Source organism: Clytia hemisphaerica, unplaced genomic scaffold (genome assembly GCF_902728285.1).
Source record: "Clytia hemisphaerica strain Z4C2 unplaced genomic scaffold, Clytia hemisphaerica genome assembly, whole genome shotgun sequence".
Taxonomy (NCBI): Eukaryota; Metazoa; Cnidaria; class Hydrozoa; order Leptothecata; family Clytiidae; genus Clytia; species Clytia hemisphaerica.
The window spans coordinates 198,741-217,745 of NW_027104475.1; the positions used below are offsets into that span (position 1 = coordinate 198,741).

General features: G+C 35.7%; 2 protein-coding genes across 2 annotated transcripts; both read right to left on the bottom strand.

Moving 5' to 3' along the window:
- Positions 1–2,547: 2,547 nt before the first annotated feature.
- Positions 2,548–5,259, bottom strand: LOC136821387 (uncharacterized). Its single transcript, XM_067077624.1, has one exon. It carries the CDS (start codon positions 5,257–5,259, stop codon positions 2,548–2,550), a length of 2,712 nt encoding a protein of 903 aa, XP_066933725.1.
- A 286-nt stretch (positions 5,260–5,545) lies between these two features.
- Positions 5,546–6,796, bottom strand: LOC136821388 (uncharacterized). Its single transcript, XM_067077625.1, has one exon. It carries the CDS (start codon positions 6,794–6,796, stop codon positions 5,546–5,548), a length of 1,251 nt encoding a protein of 416 aa, XP_066933726.1.
- Between the last annotated feature and the right edge of the window lie 12,209 nt (positions 6,797–19,005).

Sequence of the window (19,005 nt, forward strand, 5' to 3'; positions counted from 1 at the left end):
AATGCGCGAATTGAGGGTCCCCTGGGGGGGGAGCTCTCAAAGCTACTCATTCGCTGATTTGAGATCGAATCTACCAAAAAATCTCGGTTTGCAAAGGGGTAAAGCACTAAAAAAAATCAATAACAAAACCATAAAAATCATAAAAATCAATAAAAAAATGAAAAAAATCAAATAAAAAATAAAAAAAAAATAAAAAAATCGACTAAAAAATGAAAAAAAATCAAGTCAAAAACTAAACAAAATCACAAAAAAATCACAATAATCACAAAAATCAACTACAGAATCAAAATAAAAAAAAAATCAACTAAAAATAAAAAAATCAAGCAATTGAGTCAAATGAAATAAAACAAATCACAAAAAAATCTAAAAAATCAAGAATAAAAAAAAACTCGTACATTGGAGTGCTTTACCCCTCGGAATGCTCTACCAACTAAGCTACCCGCTACCTGGCTTACTTCTAAATATGCAATATCAAACTTGAGATACAATTTATACCTAAGAAATAAGATGCTAAGATTGCGACTTAATTGTTGTTTGATAAAAGTTATTAAAACCTTATGAGATTGAAAAGATTAAAATATTGTCGAGACATCTTATACACTTCATGCTTTATCATTATTGTATGCCTCGAAAGCCAAAAAAGTCGTAGAAGAGGTGTGTTTTGTTAGGGTCTTGTTTCAGCTCTGATTTGGACCAATGTTTTTCAGAAAAAGTCAACTTTTTCAACCGGATTGGGAAATGATTTGGACATCTCAAAGTATATATGAGTGCAAGCGCAATTAAATATTTTTTCCTTACCTTATAAAATCGTGTGCGTTAGAAACTGGTGCATGTAACCTATAAGGATGCCTAGGGGGTTCTAGGATTGGCGGGTGAGGGGTATGTGCAGACGGGACCTCCGAAAACAGACAAAATTGCTAAAAATGTGACCCTTAAGCCATGTGTTCACTCCGGAAAGTTTGCAACGGATCAGTACGGTTTGGATTGGTTTCTATTGTTCTAAGGATTATCTTTTTCCAATTTGACACATGTTTGTTTCACTTGAACAGTTCGATTGTTTACGTGCTTCGATCGAAATGGATCGAAAAATTCCTATTCGTGGTAAATCAAAATGGATCGGAATCTTTTCAACCAATCAAATGTTTCAAAATAGGTCACATGACTAGAAAAATATGTACAAGAAGAGCAAACAAAATTTAAAGGGATAAAAGAATTACTACGAAATAAAATCTTTTTATTCTACTTGTTTTTTAAAAACTTTATCATAAGAAAACTGTGTGTATGTAGTGCCTTAAAAGCAAATTCTCCTTTCCAGACTCTTTCGGCAAAAATCCTCCTCACCCAAAACCTATGTTTTCTTATCTTTAATGTCTGTTTTAGTTTCTTTTGATGGTCACGTTTCTTTTGATGATCACGTTTCTTTTGATGGTCACGTTTCTTTTGATGATCACTTTTCTTTTTTAAGGGCAATGTTAGCATCAAATTTTTTTTACTTTTCTTCATTTTGTTTAAACCCGCTCAAAAAAGAGATGAACGGTTTTCAACTTACTTGAAGGCGCGTAAGGAAGAAGGATGATTACAAAATGAAGAAAAGTAAAAAACTTTTGCTGCTAGCATTGCTATTAAAGAAGAAACGTGATTATCAAAAGAAACTAAAACAGACATTAAAGACGGAACGAAAATTGAACCGAAGCGTACAGATCCGTTGCAAACTTGCTTTTTTGATCTGGGTTAAAGTTTTTTTGAAATGACCCTAGTGCAATAAATTGCTCCTTTCCATTCTCACAAACCTTTTCACAGGCCCACTGGGAACCCTTCCCACTGGCGAAATTGGCCAAAATATTGTCCCCAGTGGAAAATTATACTCTGATTTTTGTCCCCGTTGAAAATAATTAGATAAGAAGATCCTCACTGCAAAATAATGTGCTATTTTTTCTATCCCCATAGAAAACAATATAATTCAAATCCCAGGCAATAAAAAATATGGTAATATCAATCCCCATCGAGTTATTTTACCCCCACTGGCTGATAACCCCTACGGGTCTATGAGAAAGGGGTGTATTCTCCGGCAAAATATTCAATGAGGTGTCATTTATCGAAATTGAGGCATCTTTAATGATAGAAAAACCAAAAATTAGGGCACACTTAATTTTAAGGAATTTTTACTTTATCGTCAAAACAACGATGTCAAAAAAATGTTAAACATTTAAAGCCAAATCTCAAGAAATGATTTGCAGCGGAGAAAAAAAAGGTTACTCAAGCCCATCCGCTTTATGTGTGCACTCTTTTTTTACCACTACTTTGAGTATCAGAGGTTAAGTTTTCAAAGAATATATTAACCTTTGAAGACCAATAATAGAAATTTTATCGCGCATGTGTCATCTAATCACTGTAGAAAGTTTCATAAAATATACTATCTTTACCTACAGACCTTATGCGGCTGCGGTCATAACTAAAACTAACTCAAAAGAATACAAAGGACTGTAATATGCTATAATATAATATATGCTAATATATGCTAAATATACAATGACGTAATACGTATAATTATACTTTCTTTTCCGACACTCCCGCCACGGCCACGAACGTTAAAGTGTCTTTTTCATCAACAAATTTGATAGTGACCTTTTCGTCGGTCTCTTCATTTTTCCTGGAATACTCAAATGAATAAAGTTTGTTTACTGGGCGTTTATAATTCATCAATTTGCCGTTTGTAATAACCGATAGTTCACAGGCTCGAACTTTACCGTCCGTGCTTCTAATAAGTTTTGTGATCTTACCCAGTTTCCAATTCTGTCTTTTGACTTTGTCATCGTGGATTAGTACCACGTCATCAGTTCTAGGAACTACGTCAATATTGGACGTTTTAGCAATGTTTCTCGATCGTTCACGAAGTGATACGAGATATTCATTTGACCATCGATCCCAAAATTGATCTAGAATCGTTTGTAAGTAGACGTAACGTGTGTCCAAATCGACATTTTCGTTTTCTTCTTCGTTCAAGTTTGGCGCGATATTCGTGTTCAGGTCACGCCCATAAATTAACTTATTGGGTGTCAAAGGATCAACATTTTCCTCAGTGTAAAGGTATGTCAATGGTCGATTATTCAAAATATTCTCGACCTCTTTCAAAATAGTTAACATTTCCTCATAGTTCAGCTTAGCGTTTTCGATGGATTTTCGTAAACAACGTTTGACGGATCGGACAAGACGTTCAAAAAAGCCTCCATACCACGGAGCTTTTGCAATGTTAAATTTCCACAGTGTTCCTCTGTTTGCCATGAAATTTTGTACGTCTGTTGAGATAAAATTAGTCCCGTTATCAGATATCATGACTTTTGGCGTGCCATGAGTAGAAATCAATCTCTTTAACAGGTTAACACAAGTCGGTCCGGAACAGTCTGAAACGAGGTCTAAGTAGACGGCCCTCGTTGTTGTACACGTTGTTAAGGCGGTCCAGGCTTTGTGGGTTTCATTGTTCTTTGCGTAAATGTCTTTCACGTAGACTGGTCCGAGATAATCTATGCCCATATTTTCGTAAGCATAGTTTGCAGTAACTCGTTCTCTCGGTAGTGATGGTTCGTTTGGGTAACCATACGGTTTACCCTCGTGTTTTCGGCATGTGGTGCATTCTTTGATCACCGTTTTGATTAAGTTTCTTGGTTTTGTAATCCAATAGCGTTTTCGAAGGTTTGTAAGAGTCTGACTTACTCCATTGTGCATGACGTTTGCATGTGATTCTCGAATGATCATTTTCGCTATTGGGTGTTTTCTGTCTATAAGAAGGGGGTGCTTTTGTTCATACGTTAACTCAGAGTTTTTCAACCTCCCTCCACAACGCCACAAACCATTTTCGTCTTGGAACAAGTCCAATTGTTTCTTCAAATTTGTAAAGTTTTTGCCATTCTCCAAACCACGCTGGGAATCTTCAATCAATAAATTTCTTGCAAGTTCCAATTCAACAATTGATAACACACCACCACAATCTTTATTGTTATGTATTATTTGTTTTGTTTTATTATTTATTTGTTTGGTTTCTATTGTATCTTCTTCTTCTTTCTTGAGCGTGATTTTACTCACGAAATGGATTGCCCAAGCTAACACTCGGGATGTTTTACTAAAATCATTAAACTTTTTGTAATCAATAATTTCACTAATATTGATTTTTGCTGCACTCAAATCAGTTGAGGCAGGTGTAGCTGTAACAGAAGTTGTATTAGTTTTAAAACTAAAACCTGGTTTTAAATCTGGCCAGGCATTCTCCTTCTCAGTCAAGAACTGAGGTCCGTAAAACCACAATTCATTACGAGCAAGACCGAGAGGGTAATGTACCTTTGTCAAAATGTCAGAGGGATTAATCTCTGAAGGTACAAGTTTTAGGTGGGATAGAGGCTTTTTAATGACAGTCTTAATTTTCTTCACTCTATCCTCTACATAACTGTCCTCATTCTTTTTCTCATTCTGGACCCACGCACAAGCAATGGACGAATCTGTCCAGTAGAAAGTTTCAGAAATATTGTAAGAGTTCTTAAGGGCTTCTATAACCGCAGGACCATGCGAAGTTGCCAAAAGGATACCATTTAATTCATTTCTGGGAGTTGTATTGTGTTTTGACTTTAAGGTTTTAGCAGATATAATTCGATTTTTGGACGAAACAAGGGCTGTTTTTACACTACCAGACTCCAATACGAATCGTAAATATACTGCCGCTCCAAACATATATTTGGATGCGTCACTGAAAATATGAGCTCCGACTGTTTTAATATTGTCATGGAGACTCTCTATACAATAGGGACGATCAATTTCGATTTTGTCAATTTTGTTAAATTCAAGGAGAATCTTTTCCCAACGCTCAGTTAGTCTATCTGGTAAAATGTCATCCCAGTCAAATTTTTCCTCACAGATATCTTGAAATAAAGTTTTAAACGAAACGAAAAGTGGGCTTATCAGTCCCAAAGGATCATAAATCGAAGCCATGTTATGTAAAATAGCACGTTTGGTTGGCATGGCGACGAATTTTTCACGAAGCTCTCGAAAATTGAAATAAACGGTATCATTGTTTCTGTCCCAATTCAAACCTAGGACCTTTTGTTCAGATGAAAATTCTTTATCCTCAGGAAATAAATCATAAACAATATTCTCTAGTTCTCTATTGCTTGCTTTGAACTTTCTCAAATTAAACCCTCCATCGTGGAGGTTTCTTTTTGAACTCATATAAAAGTCAACAGCTTCTTCAATTGTGTTAGCTCCTGACGTCATATCATCGACATGTAAAGAATTTTTCAACTTCTCTTTGTTTTCGAGAGAGTCTGTACAGTTTGTGATATGTTTGTTTAACGTGGCTTGTAACAAAAAGGGGGATGCATTCAATCCAAATAAAACACGTGCAAAACGATATTCACAAAGTTTATTTTCTTCAAAATTTTCGTAATCGATACTGTGAGGGTTTTCAAACCAAATAAAACGAACAAAATCTCTGTGTTCTGGTGTAATTCCTATCTGAAGGAAGGCTTTCTCGATATCAGCCGTAAATGCATAATTGTAACTACGAAATCTCAATAAAAACATCTCCAAGTAATTCTGTAATCGACGGGCCAGGATTCAAAGTGTCATTTAAACTTTCTCCTCCCTTGTAACTTTTGCATGATGCATCAAATACTATTCTCACTTTCGTAGATTGTTTATCTTCTCTCACTACCGGTCTGTGCGGCAAGTAATGTGTTTGACCAATTTCGTAATGTTCAACTTTTTCGATCACCCCGGCGGAGAGCTGTTGTTGTAAAATCTCATCATAAGTTTTCAAAAATTCTGGGTTGTCTTTGAACTGTTTCTGAACCATATTTTTCAAACGAATCTTACTTCTGGCGTAGTTGTCTCCCAAATTTGTAATCTCCTCCTTGAAGGGTAACTTAATTTCATAATGACCATCTTTGAAAACTGTGTCACTTTCGAACTCATCAAGAATCTCTTGTACGTTGGGGTCACTTTTCGGGTTTGTCTCAAAACACTTCGCGTAACTTTCTCTGATCTGTTCATCAGGACTAAGACTTGTAGCACATTTCATCGTATGCGTACTAAATACTGACGTTTTAGAGCTTCCGGAATTCTCATCAACCGGACCACTCAAAATAAAACCCAAATTCGTTTCAACAGCAACAGGACCCGAAGTCCCTTTAATTTGATTACTCCCAACAAATCTCCAGTAATCTTTGCACCCAATCAAAATATCAATTTTCAACGGGGAATTATAGAGATTACTATCTGCAAGCTCAATCCCTTGTAAATGGGAATAGCTTTTCACGGCAACCTCAATGGGTTGATTCTCAATAGGAAGACAAATATCAGACACTAAGGCCTTCACCAAAACTTTTTCATTGGTTTTTGAAATCACTTCAAATTCAACAAGTTCTAAATCCTTTTCAGATTTTCCGTTTCCGAAGGATTTGATGCTCACTGTTTTCTTGTCAATTGGTTCTAGTTTCAAAAGTTTTTTCGCTTCAGGGCTGATGTAAGTTTGCTGGCTACCACTGTCAAATAAGAGACGTAAATTTTCCGAATTCTTTCCGTTTTTGATTTTTGCAACAGCAGTTTGTAACAAAACAGTTTGAAATTTCGCAGAAGTCAAGTTTGATGTCGTTGTGTCAGGCTCAGTTTTTTGAGTTGTAGCAGGAGGGGTAGGAGCTGGGCTTTGTGAATCGTTTTTAGACTCGTCTTTCTTTTTAAAGGTACAGATGGCGTTGTTATGTCTACCGCCACATTTAAAACATTTCCACTTTTTCGAGCAATTAGAAGACATATGATTAGCTGCAAAACAAATAAAACAACGTCTTTCTCTTTGCAAAATTGATCTCCTGACTTCAGGTTTTGTTATTATTTCACAGTTTTTAGAGGCGTGGCCTCGACGACAAAAGACGCACATTGGTGAATTCCTTTCTCTTTGTTGTTCACCGCTCTTTCTTTCCTCTCTCTTCTCTTTGTGATGATAATTATTTCTTTGTGAAACGAATAAACTTTCTGTTGTTGAATAGTAACTGTTTTCGGTAGAAAATAAATCTTTCGAAATTTTCTCCCTCGCAGAGAGTTCATTTTCAAAAACTTTTAAAATGTCATTTATATTCCAAATTTCTCCTGGAGTATTCCTTGAAACGAGTAATCGAAAATCATTTGGCAATTTTTTAATTACAATTGGAATTAGCATTGGCCCGAAAGTTTCACTCTTGCAGTCTAATGCCTCTAGGCTTCTGACCTGCGATTCAATTCGGTCGAACAGTTTTCTTAATCCTTTTATGTCTTTTTCTTCGTCAACATTCTCTAATCCCAATAATACGTCCATATGGGCCGAAATAAGGGTTTGTTTATCACCAAATCTTTTAGCTAAAAGTTCTCTAGCATTCTCATAATTTTCATTCGTAAGATTCAAGCCTTTAATGCATTCAGACGCTTCTCCTTCCAACAAAGATACTAAATAGTTCATTTTTTTCGACGTTTGATAAATGAACCATTTTTATGGATAGCCTCTTCGAACGATTGAGAAAAGGATTGATATTCTGTGGGGTCTCCTGAGAAAGTTTTAATTTTCATTTTTGGAAGCGCAACTGATTTCGCTTTGTTGGACGATACACTAGCCTCTGTAACTGGTTGATACTGCTTAGCTGGCAAACTGGCCCTGATCCTGTGATCAGCTTTGTTCATGAGAAGTTTATATTTACTCTCAATTGCATAATTAGCGTTAACAAATGTGTCAAACTCACCGTCTGATTCGATGGTTTCTCCGACTTCTTCACATGCTTGTACAAAACGATTGGTTTTATCCAACATCATATTCATTAAACCAGTTAACTCATTAATCCTTTCGGTATCAAGTTTTTCATTTTCATCTAGAATTCCATTTATATCTCCTTCGATATTTTTCAAATTACTAGTCAACGATCTGAGCGTTCTTTTTGTAGCCATAATTGCAAACTGTATACAACAAGCCCAAGAAACGATTTAAAACAATTCAAAACTCAATCAACAAACAGTGTCTAAAATATATGAAGTGATCAAAACAACTTTCCAACCACAACCATAAATTCAAATTTTTATTTATTTTTCCTTCTTGTTACTTTTTCTTATTTTCTATCTTCTTTTATTTTTATCCGGTTCGGTGGACCATTTCATAAAATATACTATCTTTACCTACAGACCTTATGCGGCTGCGGTCATAACTAAAACTAACTCAAAAGAATACAAAGGACTGTAATATGCTATAATATAATATATGCTAATATATGCTAAATATACAATGACGTAATACGTATAATTATACTTTCTTTTCCGACAGAAAGAATCAAATGTATAACAGTAATTACTAGATTATTAATTATGGTAATATGACTTCAATGGAATCGAAATAATAGAGAAATCTTGTGTTATGATTCTCTATCACTGACTTTTATTAAAAAGCATTGATGACATTTTTGAGTTGTGTTTTCAACAACGGGAATAAAAATATCAACTTCGAACTTCATCCAAGATCTTGGATGGTCATCATGGTTACTTTTCTCTACGTTGATTGCGCGCTGAATAAATCTCGATTGGTCGGCACAGGTCAATATATGATTTTGGCCTGTGCTTTTCACGGTACGTGGAAACCCGTCAGTGTAACTAGAACCTTAAAGCAAATGAACATTAATTCGAATTTTATCAAAAGTTATATAATTTTTCATCTCTGTGGCAGACCATTTTTAGACAATTTAAGATAAATTTAAATTCCAGAGTGTCTGATTTTATTGTAAATAGATCATTGTCTATTTCGTCATGACACATTGAAAAGATTTCTCTGGCGATATTGGCAACGATTGTGGTTTTGAGAGAATCTCTACAAAACCATAAATAGATATAACAAGACGGTTCCCGTCGTCGCAAACGTGGTTTAGCTTGCGTATCAAAAGCCCTTATTAGGATGATAAAGATGGTATTGTTGATGTTCTCTAACTTTATCTTTAAGGGGTATTTTAATTAGTTTTTTATCAACCACGGGAGTATATCGAAGAGTGTGAAGATATCCCGTAAATACATTTTTGTGCTTCAAATGAAATAAGAGGCTGGGACTTGAAATCTTCACCATCAATATGAGCTTAGTAAATAATAAGCCTTTAATTATGACAGTTTTTTCAGGAAGTTTAAAAGCGATTTCAATTTAATCGAAATGGGAACTCGTCAAAGTAGAGAGCGTCAATATATCATCTGAATAAGAACGAAAAAGAGTTTTCGAATTTAAGAAGGCTTGGCACTTTCTCTTTTTCCCTTTGAAGCATGAAAAGGTTACCGTGAAAAGCACATGCCAAAATCATATATTGACCTGTGCCGACCAATCGAGATTCTATTATTTCGATTCCATTGAAGTAACATTACCCTAATTAATAGTTTACTGTTATACAGGCTGCGTTTAGACCAACTGGCATTTGTAATTTGGCATTTGCTCATGAGGGATTCGATTTTAATAGCTTTTCCATTGTATTTTCTGTCATTGCATTTAAGGAATCGTCTTTTTAGAGTCATTACTGAAAAGGTGATTCCCTCAAGTTCAACTTTGACAGATCAAACAATGAAAAGCATGGAATTTCTCAAAAACTGCAGTCATTAAGACTGAAACTTTTTGCCGTAGGGCTAGGCTATGGCAAATCTTGCAAATTTTACAATCTATAGAAAGAACTGAATAAAAAACGTGCAAATACTTTAAAAAATCAAAAATGTCATTTTTTCTCTTTGTTTTGGTTCCCTTGTTTTATTTGAAATGCCAGAAAAGGGGATTCCTTTGCTCAAAATGGCATTTCAAATGCCCACGAAATGCCAACACGCTGGCATCATTAGGCATTTGACAGACCGAACAATTGCGCGGAACAATAGAATTCAAAAGAATACTGCAAGCAATTACAAATGCCAGGCTGGTCTAAACGCAGCCACAGTTGGGGAGCATAAAAAAGATTTTTTTTTAAAGAAACTCATTTCAATTACACTTGGAGGTTTCTGGGGAATTTGTAAATAGTAAACTGCATACTGATACATTCTGCTAAACATTAGTATGATAAAATTCGCTCTTCACCTTTGATTCTTTCTACAGTGATTAGATTAACACATGCGCGATAAGATTTATATTATTGGTCTTCAGAGGTTGATTATATTCTTTAAAAGCTCAACCTCTGATACTCAGGGTAGGTGTTTCCACATGACCAATTATCCTGAATAACTCCAAAGTACTGAATAGTCTGGCAAAGAAAAATAGTTTGTATCTTTTTTTAAAAGTTGTGTTAACGAAGGCAACATGTTTTGATCAATAGGACAAAAAAAAACACAAATTCCCCCATTTTTGCTTTGAATTATTAATTAGGAAATCTCTACAAAGTACTTTTTTACACTTAAATTCCAGTGTAAAAAAAAAACATAAAAGGAAATTCAAAAGAAATATTTCTCCAAAGAAGAGTTATCTTTAGTCTCCCTAAAAGTCGGTTTGGTATCGTCCGTTTGTTCCAAACTTTACCGCCATTTTTCCCTGTAAACTGCCATGGCGGCTGTAAATTCTACGCATATAAATTTTCCCGCATTTACTGACCCTCTAACGGACGATAGCATCGTCTAAACTTGTAGCCTTCACAAAATTTGCGTCACTAGATTTAGAACGCCATGCTTCTCACCCAATCAGTTCTGAGGTCTCAGATAGACTTTACATTCAAAATAACTTCTTGTCTCTTTCAGATGTGAGGATGACGAGACAACAGCTATCTCCTCCTCAAAAACTTCAATCCATCGGTTCTCATGGGTAATGTTAGCTTTCAGATATTTTGGGAACTCTAATGCAGCCATCATCGTATGCAAAGTTTTGATTGGTATTGTAAAAAGGAAGATTTTTCTGACTTGAGCAAAGAATCCAAAACATATGATCAGACTTCAAACAGAAAAAGAATAGCTGTCAGTGATTCATTGGTTCTTGAGAAAACAACAATGTCTAGTCAACCTATTTTTATCATCAACCTTCCAGACAACCAAGGTCAGTGTTTTATTTGTTAAATAGATCAACTGTTTCTTGTTTTGCCCATTTTGGAATCATTTTATTTCCAAAAAAGTACTTCTAAGTTTGTGAAATGTTTGGTATGCTCGTACAAAGTTCGAAAAACGATCCTTCGAATAATAGATTTCGGGATAAAATTTAATAGTATTTAAAAAAACTGTGAAAGACTTCTTTGTCCTTCAGACCGAGGGGAGCCTCCTCCTCCACCCCCTGTCTCTGTGCCCCAGTGGGTGTTAAAAACCCAGTGCGGTGGGTTGCGACAAGTTTAAAATTCACTGGGTTGCAAGATATTTTCTAAAAATTGAGTGGGGTGATCAATCTTTTCTTGATTTTCACTGGGGTGAGGGGAAGTTTTAGTCAATTTTTTGTGTGAAGTTAGAGTAGTTAGTCATTATCATCACCATGGTTCGACCGCAGTCGAGACCACAGCTTTCACCATTTCCCTCCAGACATCCCTGTTCTGCATGGCTGTATTCAGGTCTTCCTTACATAATCCAATATATCGGGAAATAACGTCTGGAAATGATAGTCTTATTTGAGTCACAATCTAAAAAAAGAGTTAATCCAAACACAGTAATAATATTTCGTCGATATTCCATTTTCGTATGTCCCTATTTTATCATAGAGCTTCTATTCTTGAAGTCCATATTTTGAATATAACTGTATAAATTGTTTTGATTTACCGTCAGGTTGAACATTTTCATACTGAAGCCAAGTTTTTTAGTCATTACAACAAGTTTTGGGTGCTTCAAAATTGTTAGCCGGTTTTTGAGTCTCTTAACCGAATCAATAAGAAGAAGATTGCTAAATCAATTTCGACCTTTGATTTTAGTACATTATAAACAAGGATTCCTCATGACAAGCTGATTAAAGAACTTTCAGAAGTCATTGATTTTGTTTTTGATGCTGGTAATTGCAAATACATCGATATTTCAAAAAATGATAAAGCATATTGGTCAAAAAATGTTTTTCCTCTACCAATATGAACAACGGTACATAAGCAAGCTCATCGAGGAAGATAAGAGGTTAAAAGCTCGCCATTTTAATTCACAAAGAGATTCATTGACGATTCGTGTGCTATCAATGAACTTGTTTCAATCTGTGTATGGAGAAATCTACCAGAAGAACTTGAACTCAAAGTTGAACATTCTGGATCTCATGCTTCTTTTATTTCCATCAAAGAGGGGATTTTTATTTACAAGTTGTTTGATAAGCGCAACGCTTTTCCTTTTTCTATAGTTCGAATGCCACTTTTATTCTTCGTTTGTTGGTGAACTTCTCAGGATTGCTCGATCAACGTTACTTTTCGAGGACCTGAAAGTTAAAGCTGAAGTTTTTATTGAAAGAATGCACCGTCAGGGTGCTGAGAACTCAACCTAGATTGTAGTCTTCCTAGGGTGATTGTCCGTCATATTTCAGAATTTTCAAGATTTCAACTCTCCCAAGATTCACTCAGTCAAGGGGGTACGGGGCTTCGAACCTGGTTCTTGTCAAATTTTTTTTAATTCTCATTCTTTTTACCACTCTTTCCATCCTCTTCTTTGAACTGTAAAATGTGTGTGAGAGCCATAGGGTTGGATAGTGGCAATCCAATCCCAGTTCCTTTCCTTCTAGTATACTTTCTACAGCTGTGGCAGAAACGTGTCAAAGGTGTGGCAACTTTGTCTAGTAGAAAGTATACTTATTTGCTCATTGTTATTTTAGTTTCTTCGGCTGGTTCCGTGGATTTTAAGAAATCCTGTGTATGTCGAAAACTGAGGAACAGATTATGTGTTTTCTTGAAGTATTTTTTGACTCATATTGAGTTACTTCCTTCCATCTTAACTCATATTGAGTTGCTTTCTTCCTTATGTATAGTCATTTTAGATCACTAGTTTTGCATTAATGGATTTCTATGTCATCATATTTTCCTTTTCAACTCAACCTGATTGATTTCTTGTGAATGTCCATTGTAGATTTTTTTTGTAATTTGTATTGTCTTTTTGTTTTGTGGGTTTTGTCTTCGGTGTTTACATTTTGAGTAGTTGAAGGTTTTTGTTTTTGGACGACATGTTGGACGAAAAGTCACGTGGACCTCATGTTGGATTCATTTGCGCCGGCCTTTACCGGTTACTTTTTCGAAGTGGGCTACCCGACTTTTTTCGCTATGCAATTTGTTCTTTTTGCATGACGACGGGCCTACATCACACAGAGTTGCCCGTCGTTAGGAAAATTCATTGCGAAGTCACTTTTTCCAAAAAACTAGCCGTATTGTATAAGGGTTGTGAAGCGATCCAGACTCCACCTCAATTTGCAAGTTGCTAGCAAAATAAGAGACACTCTAAAACTCCCTCTAATAAAGCCGCTATAGAGACAGGGTTGTAAAAGCCTTAATGCCAAACACACCACATAATCCACGGCGGCACAACACCCGTCGCTGCCCCGCACATCACTCTTTATTTCCTTCTAGTTATTGTAGTGTAAATGGTGCCTTAATAAAATTGAGCGATATTCGTCGAATGATCGAAAATTTTTATTCAAATCACGAATCGTCTGTCGAAATCATCAAAACATAAAAATAAAACAAAAATGTACAAAGATGGCTTGTTGGTTATTGGGTAGTTTTGATTTAATTCTTGACAAATTCGACAAATTTGATTACCTCCGTACTTCTTTATCATAGAATATCCACTTGATTTTGCAAGGTAAGTTTCGTTCTTATCTGATATTCCGATGGCGGATTAGCGGCCGCCCACGCTAAAGCTCTAAAGGGAGCGAGCCAATTTCCCATCGGAGAGGAATGATAGTCGGCCTTTGGATGTGCCCGTAAACGTAGAAATATTTCAGTTGGACCCGCCAATCCCCCGAAAAGGAGGGCTGGGTTACCAGACCTCCTGCTGCAAAATTCTTGACGCAGTCTCGCAAAATTCCGTAATGTAAGCCTTCCAGATGTTGAAAATTTTCCCAACCTTCAGAGCTTTAGCGTGATGGAAGAAAATTTCACCATCTGGGTGCCAGATAAATTTCGTTCACTAAAAGAGCACTCCTTCCGCCCGCGCGACTTGCAAAAACCTCTCATTGATTGACCTTATTTGATATATGATACTTGCTGTTAAAAGTCAAGGGATGATGAAGATCCTTTCTGTCACCGTTCAAACTATTTTTTTTTTCATTTAACAGCAAAATAAACCTTTAAAACTTAAGAACCACTGCTTAGATAGATTGCTTAGATGCGTGCCGCCCGCGCGACAATCTGACCAACTTCAGATTCTAAGTCCGTGTTTCGGCTTCCGGTAATTTTTTTTTCTGTTCACTGCTAGGGTACACCATTTTAAAACGGCATTTTTCACAGTCCTAGCTACCAAATCGAGAAAGTCTTCGTGGCTTTAAGGCAAACCATTCAAGTGCATTTTGATAAAATCATCGGTTTGAAGATGTGATTTATATAGCAAATTTTCGCTTGGGATAGATGTTAAAGGTACGTGCACAATATAGCAAAACTGCTTCGCTCATAAATTCGCTTCGCAAAAATGAACACTGCCTTGATATCATTGGTCTAATCTTTCATCTTTGACGTCAGAAATTGAAGCAATTTTTATCTCTTTTCACTTGTTTTTTCGCTTTTTTCGATATTATTTCTGGATGAAGCGCGAAAAATAAATTGAAGCTGAAAGAAACGGTTAACAAACACAATTAGAACCGGTTTTTTCTAACCTGATAACAGCTGTTCATAATTTTCTTACGCGCACGGTAAACCTCTGAAGGCGCTTGAAAATTATACATCTGAGGAAAATAGTCCTCTCGCCTGAAATTTTACAACGAGAATCTTGTTGTGCGCCAGAAAGTCAAAAACTGATACGGTGCCCTATCCCTTTCCGGATGCACGGGCCACTGGGTGGCCCATGAATCGTGTTCCTATATGACGCACGGGCCACCGGGTGGCCCATAGCTTTGTAAAAGATTTTAACAGTTTTCGCGCCAAAATACAATAACATGGTTTTGAATAATGATTTTGAGATGAATTTCCCGTAACCTGCAAAAAACTGCTTTTCGATATCTTGTTTACAACTAGAATTATAAATTTTCAATGTTTGTTGTAAATTTATTCAGACTAAATCTGTAAGGGAAAAATTGCTCAAAAATTCACTTTACTCAGATTCTTGGAAAGCTTTTGACATGAAATTTTTTTTACCCGGTCAGTAATTCAATTCTCTAAATCATATTCAAAGTTCAAGGCGTAAAGCAAATGCCTTTTACTCTATTTCTTTATTCAAAGTCAAAAATTTTGCCTTTCCGAAAAAAAATATGCCGATTTTTCAGTCACGTAACCAGGTGTCAGCCATATTTAAAATTTTTTTGGTATTTCAAAACATGTGAAAAAAATGAGGTATTACTTATCGTGATATCTTTTATCAATCACTTTCTATTGCAATTTTAGTGAAGCCAGTCAAAAATCAAATTTTTGTTTGCGTCATATAGCCGTGAAATCATGCGTCCGGGAAGGGCTATTCATAAACACAATCACGCAACTTTGTTGTCATCCCCAGTCATATCCCAGACGAACGCAGTCATTACGATTTTGAGATTGCATATTCGTCAGATTATGTTTTCACCCATACCTTTTAGAGCTTCAGCGTGGTGGACAGAAAACAACTAGAATCTGATCTCAGGTTAGTTTTTTTCGGACTGTACTATGAAATATTGCCCTCGTTCAACGCAACAACCTCGCAAGCTCGATCATTACTTGACTTCGGGCAATATTTCTCAGTACAGCCCTCATAAACCGGTCCTTATTGTATTATTACAGCCTATTACACGAATATTACTAGTCATTTTATTAACACGAATTGAAGAATTTAGTGTTAATAATTAAACCCCTTAATTAAAGCCAGCCGTGGAGTCCTTGAAAAAGCAATAGAATTCGTGTTAATTTTCGGAGTGTTAATTTCAAGGCTGTTGAATACTTGCCTAGTAATATTCGTGTAATAAGGTATTATATTATTGGAATAAACTCTTTCATCGAATCTTCTCTTCTCTATGTTTATTTTTACTTGTGTTTCGATTGGTTTAGCCTTCATCCGGGGGGGGGGGTACTTAGGCAAAAGGAGGGTCATCCTATGCTATCGTTTTTGTTCTCATTAAATGTGCGCTGAAATGATTGGTCAAAGTGTAATAGTTATTAACTATGATACTCGTGGTAGCCATTTCCTCAATCTTGAACCCAAAACTACTTGCATCATAGACTTGATACAACCCTTTCATTGGCTCTATATCAAAATTAAAAAAAAATGTGAAGTAAGAAATCGGCCACGAGTTTCCCATTTCTTTTATCTCTTTAAGAAGGAAAACATGGACAAGTTAAGCTGCATCTGAGCTTTAACACTAATTGGATGGAGTATACTCCACAGATCTGTTATCGAAAAGTGAAGCCTAGGTTTGGAAGGATTTCCTACCAAAGTCACGTGACTAAAATATGCAATTTCACTGGTTTGAGAGATGTGAAATAGCGTTTGCCGCCTACTTTTTTTGATCTCGCGCTCCGAAAACAATTAAAATACTAGATCCTATTCATCGGCACGAAATTTAAAAAAGTCAAATTTTTGCTTCACTTTTTTTTGCTGGAGAAAGATTAAAGTTGCCTATCTAGCCCTTCGGGCTTTACAGATATCTGTGGTATACTCAGTCTCTTTTTTAGATATCAATGTCTTTTTATCTCCGCAATTTCACGGATCAATGTTATCAATGTTGTCATGTTGGAGTTTCTACAACCCATGATCATATTACAATATCCATAATAAGTTTGAGTTTATCGACCCAGTGATTCATTGTATCAGTTATGGGCAATCCATGATGCCTCATTACAAACAGCGGACAAACATCCTCCACCTTGCCCAATGGGATGGGGAAAGAATCTCTCTAAACGTACACAATTGTAAATCTCGTTATCCAAAGCCACCTTAAACTTCCAATATGATATTCACACTTTATTAGAAATAAATAAATATACTCTGTGTCTGTCCCTGATTCATAAATATTATCTTCGAAACTTGAATAGACAACGTCATCTACGTAAAAATGATATGATATGAATGTTTTTTGAATCTACACCATGTATAGATAAAGTTGTTTTTTTAGAATCCGATAATTGGAGAAAGGAGAAGGTATATATGTGAGGTAAATAAATTTTAAGACTGGTGTTAATGACAATGAAATCGACATAGCTGTTTCGGAAGTTGGCGCCAATTCCATGATAACGGTAACCGATAAATCTAAATACTATTGATACTGTTGATGCAGCTTACCAAACAACCCCTGTTGCAGTTACTCCGTCAGGTCTTTTGGAGAGTTTCCTCTAGTTTCCTCCTGGGTTCAATGTTGAAACGGTTACAATGTAGGTAAATATCAGAAAAAAATTTTGAAGCCTGACTGGTATAAGAAACGGGAATATTGGGAATATTTAAAAATAATCCATGGAAAAAATAACTTAAAGGTTCTTTAAAAGAATGTGAAGAACAACGGTAATCTGCACCCATTCGGTAATATCTTCATGTTGCTCAAAATTATATTCTCCTATTTCAATATCCGCCTTATTAATCTGGAGATTTCCGAAAGCAGCCGGTGAGGCGACCTTTTTTTCCGATGTGTTCTGAGAGTATGTTTCAGCTAGAAATTTTGATCTGTTCTGATAAGATCTTTGAGAATTAATCAGCTAGAAATAATGATGTGTTCTGACGAGAAAGGGGTATAATCAAGGTCATCAAACGTGTTGTTGTTGTCTAGGTAGCCCTAGAAAGCTTCAGAACACATCTTTTAAGGAGACAGGGGTATAATCAAGAGCGACAATTGATGTGATTTTGTTGCCTAGTAACCCTAGAAAGTTTCAGAACACATCTTTCGTGGAAAAAAAAACAAATATCTCACAAGTATATCTCAGCAAAATGTTTTTCCTAGATTTTAGAGCACCCAACCATAAAGTAGTAATAAGTTTAGGGAGACAAAAAGTGCGATAAAGGTTTCCTAGAAATCAGAACACATCATTTGTATAAGAAAATTGAAGGTCATGACATGTGGTCTCCTAGAAGATAAGAACACATGTTTCTAAAAAATCTCTCCGCCGGCTGCTTCTGGATTTCTGAAGTTAAAAAGGTTAGTACCAGGGGGGAGTTAATTTTGAGATATAGGCTGCGTTTAGACCAGCCTGGCATTTGTAATTGCTTGCAGTATTCTTTTGAATTCTATTGTTCCGCGCAATTGTTCGGTTTGTCAAATACCTAATGATGCCAGCGTGTTGGCATTTCGTTGGCATTTGAAATGCCATCTTGAGCAAAGGAATCCCCTTTTCTAACATTTCAAATCAAACAAAGGAGCCAAAACAAAGAGAAAAAATGACATTTTTGATTTTTTAAAGTATTTGCACGTTTTTTATTCAGTTCTTTCTATAGATTGTAAAATTTGCAAGATTTGCCATAGCCTAGCCCTACGGCAAAAAGTTTCAGTCTTAATGACTGCAGTTTTTGAGAAATTCCATGCTTTTCATCGTTTGATCTGTCAAAGTTGAACTTGAGGGAATCACCTTTTCAGTAATGACTCTAAAAAGACGATTCCTTAAATGCCATGACAGAAAATACAATGGAAAAGCTATTAAAATCGAATCCCTCATGAGCAAATGCCAAATTACAAATGCCATTTGGTCTAAACGCAGCCATAATTTACTTTTAAAAGTGTAAAAATTGAAACATATCAATCATTGCAATCTATAATATAATAGAGTGATGATTTTTTCTCTTATAAGGTCAAACCGAAAGGCCATATCGATGAGTAGTAGTGCAACGTCATCGTTCATTTGATAACACTCGCATTTAGATTAAATGAATTATGGCCAAGATTAAAATTATACTTAAGAGAGATAAGGTTACAATATATACATTAAAGTTAATATTTTTTACTTATGTTTAAGAAGACACGACTCGGTAACA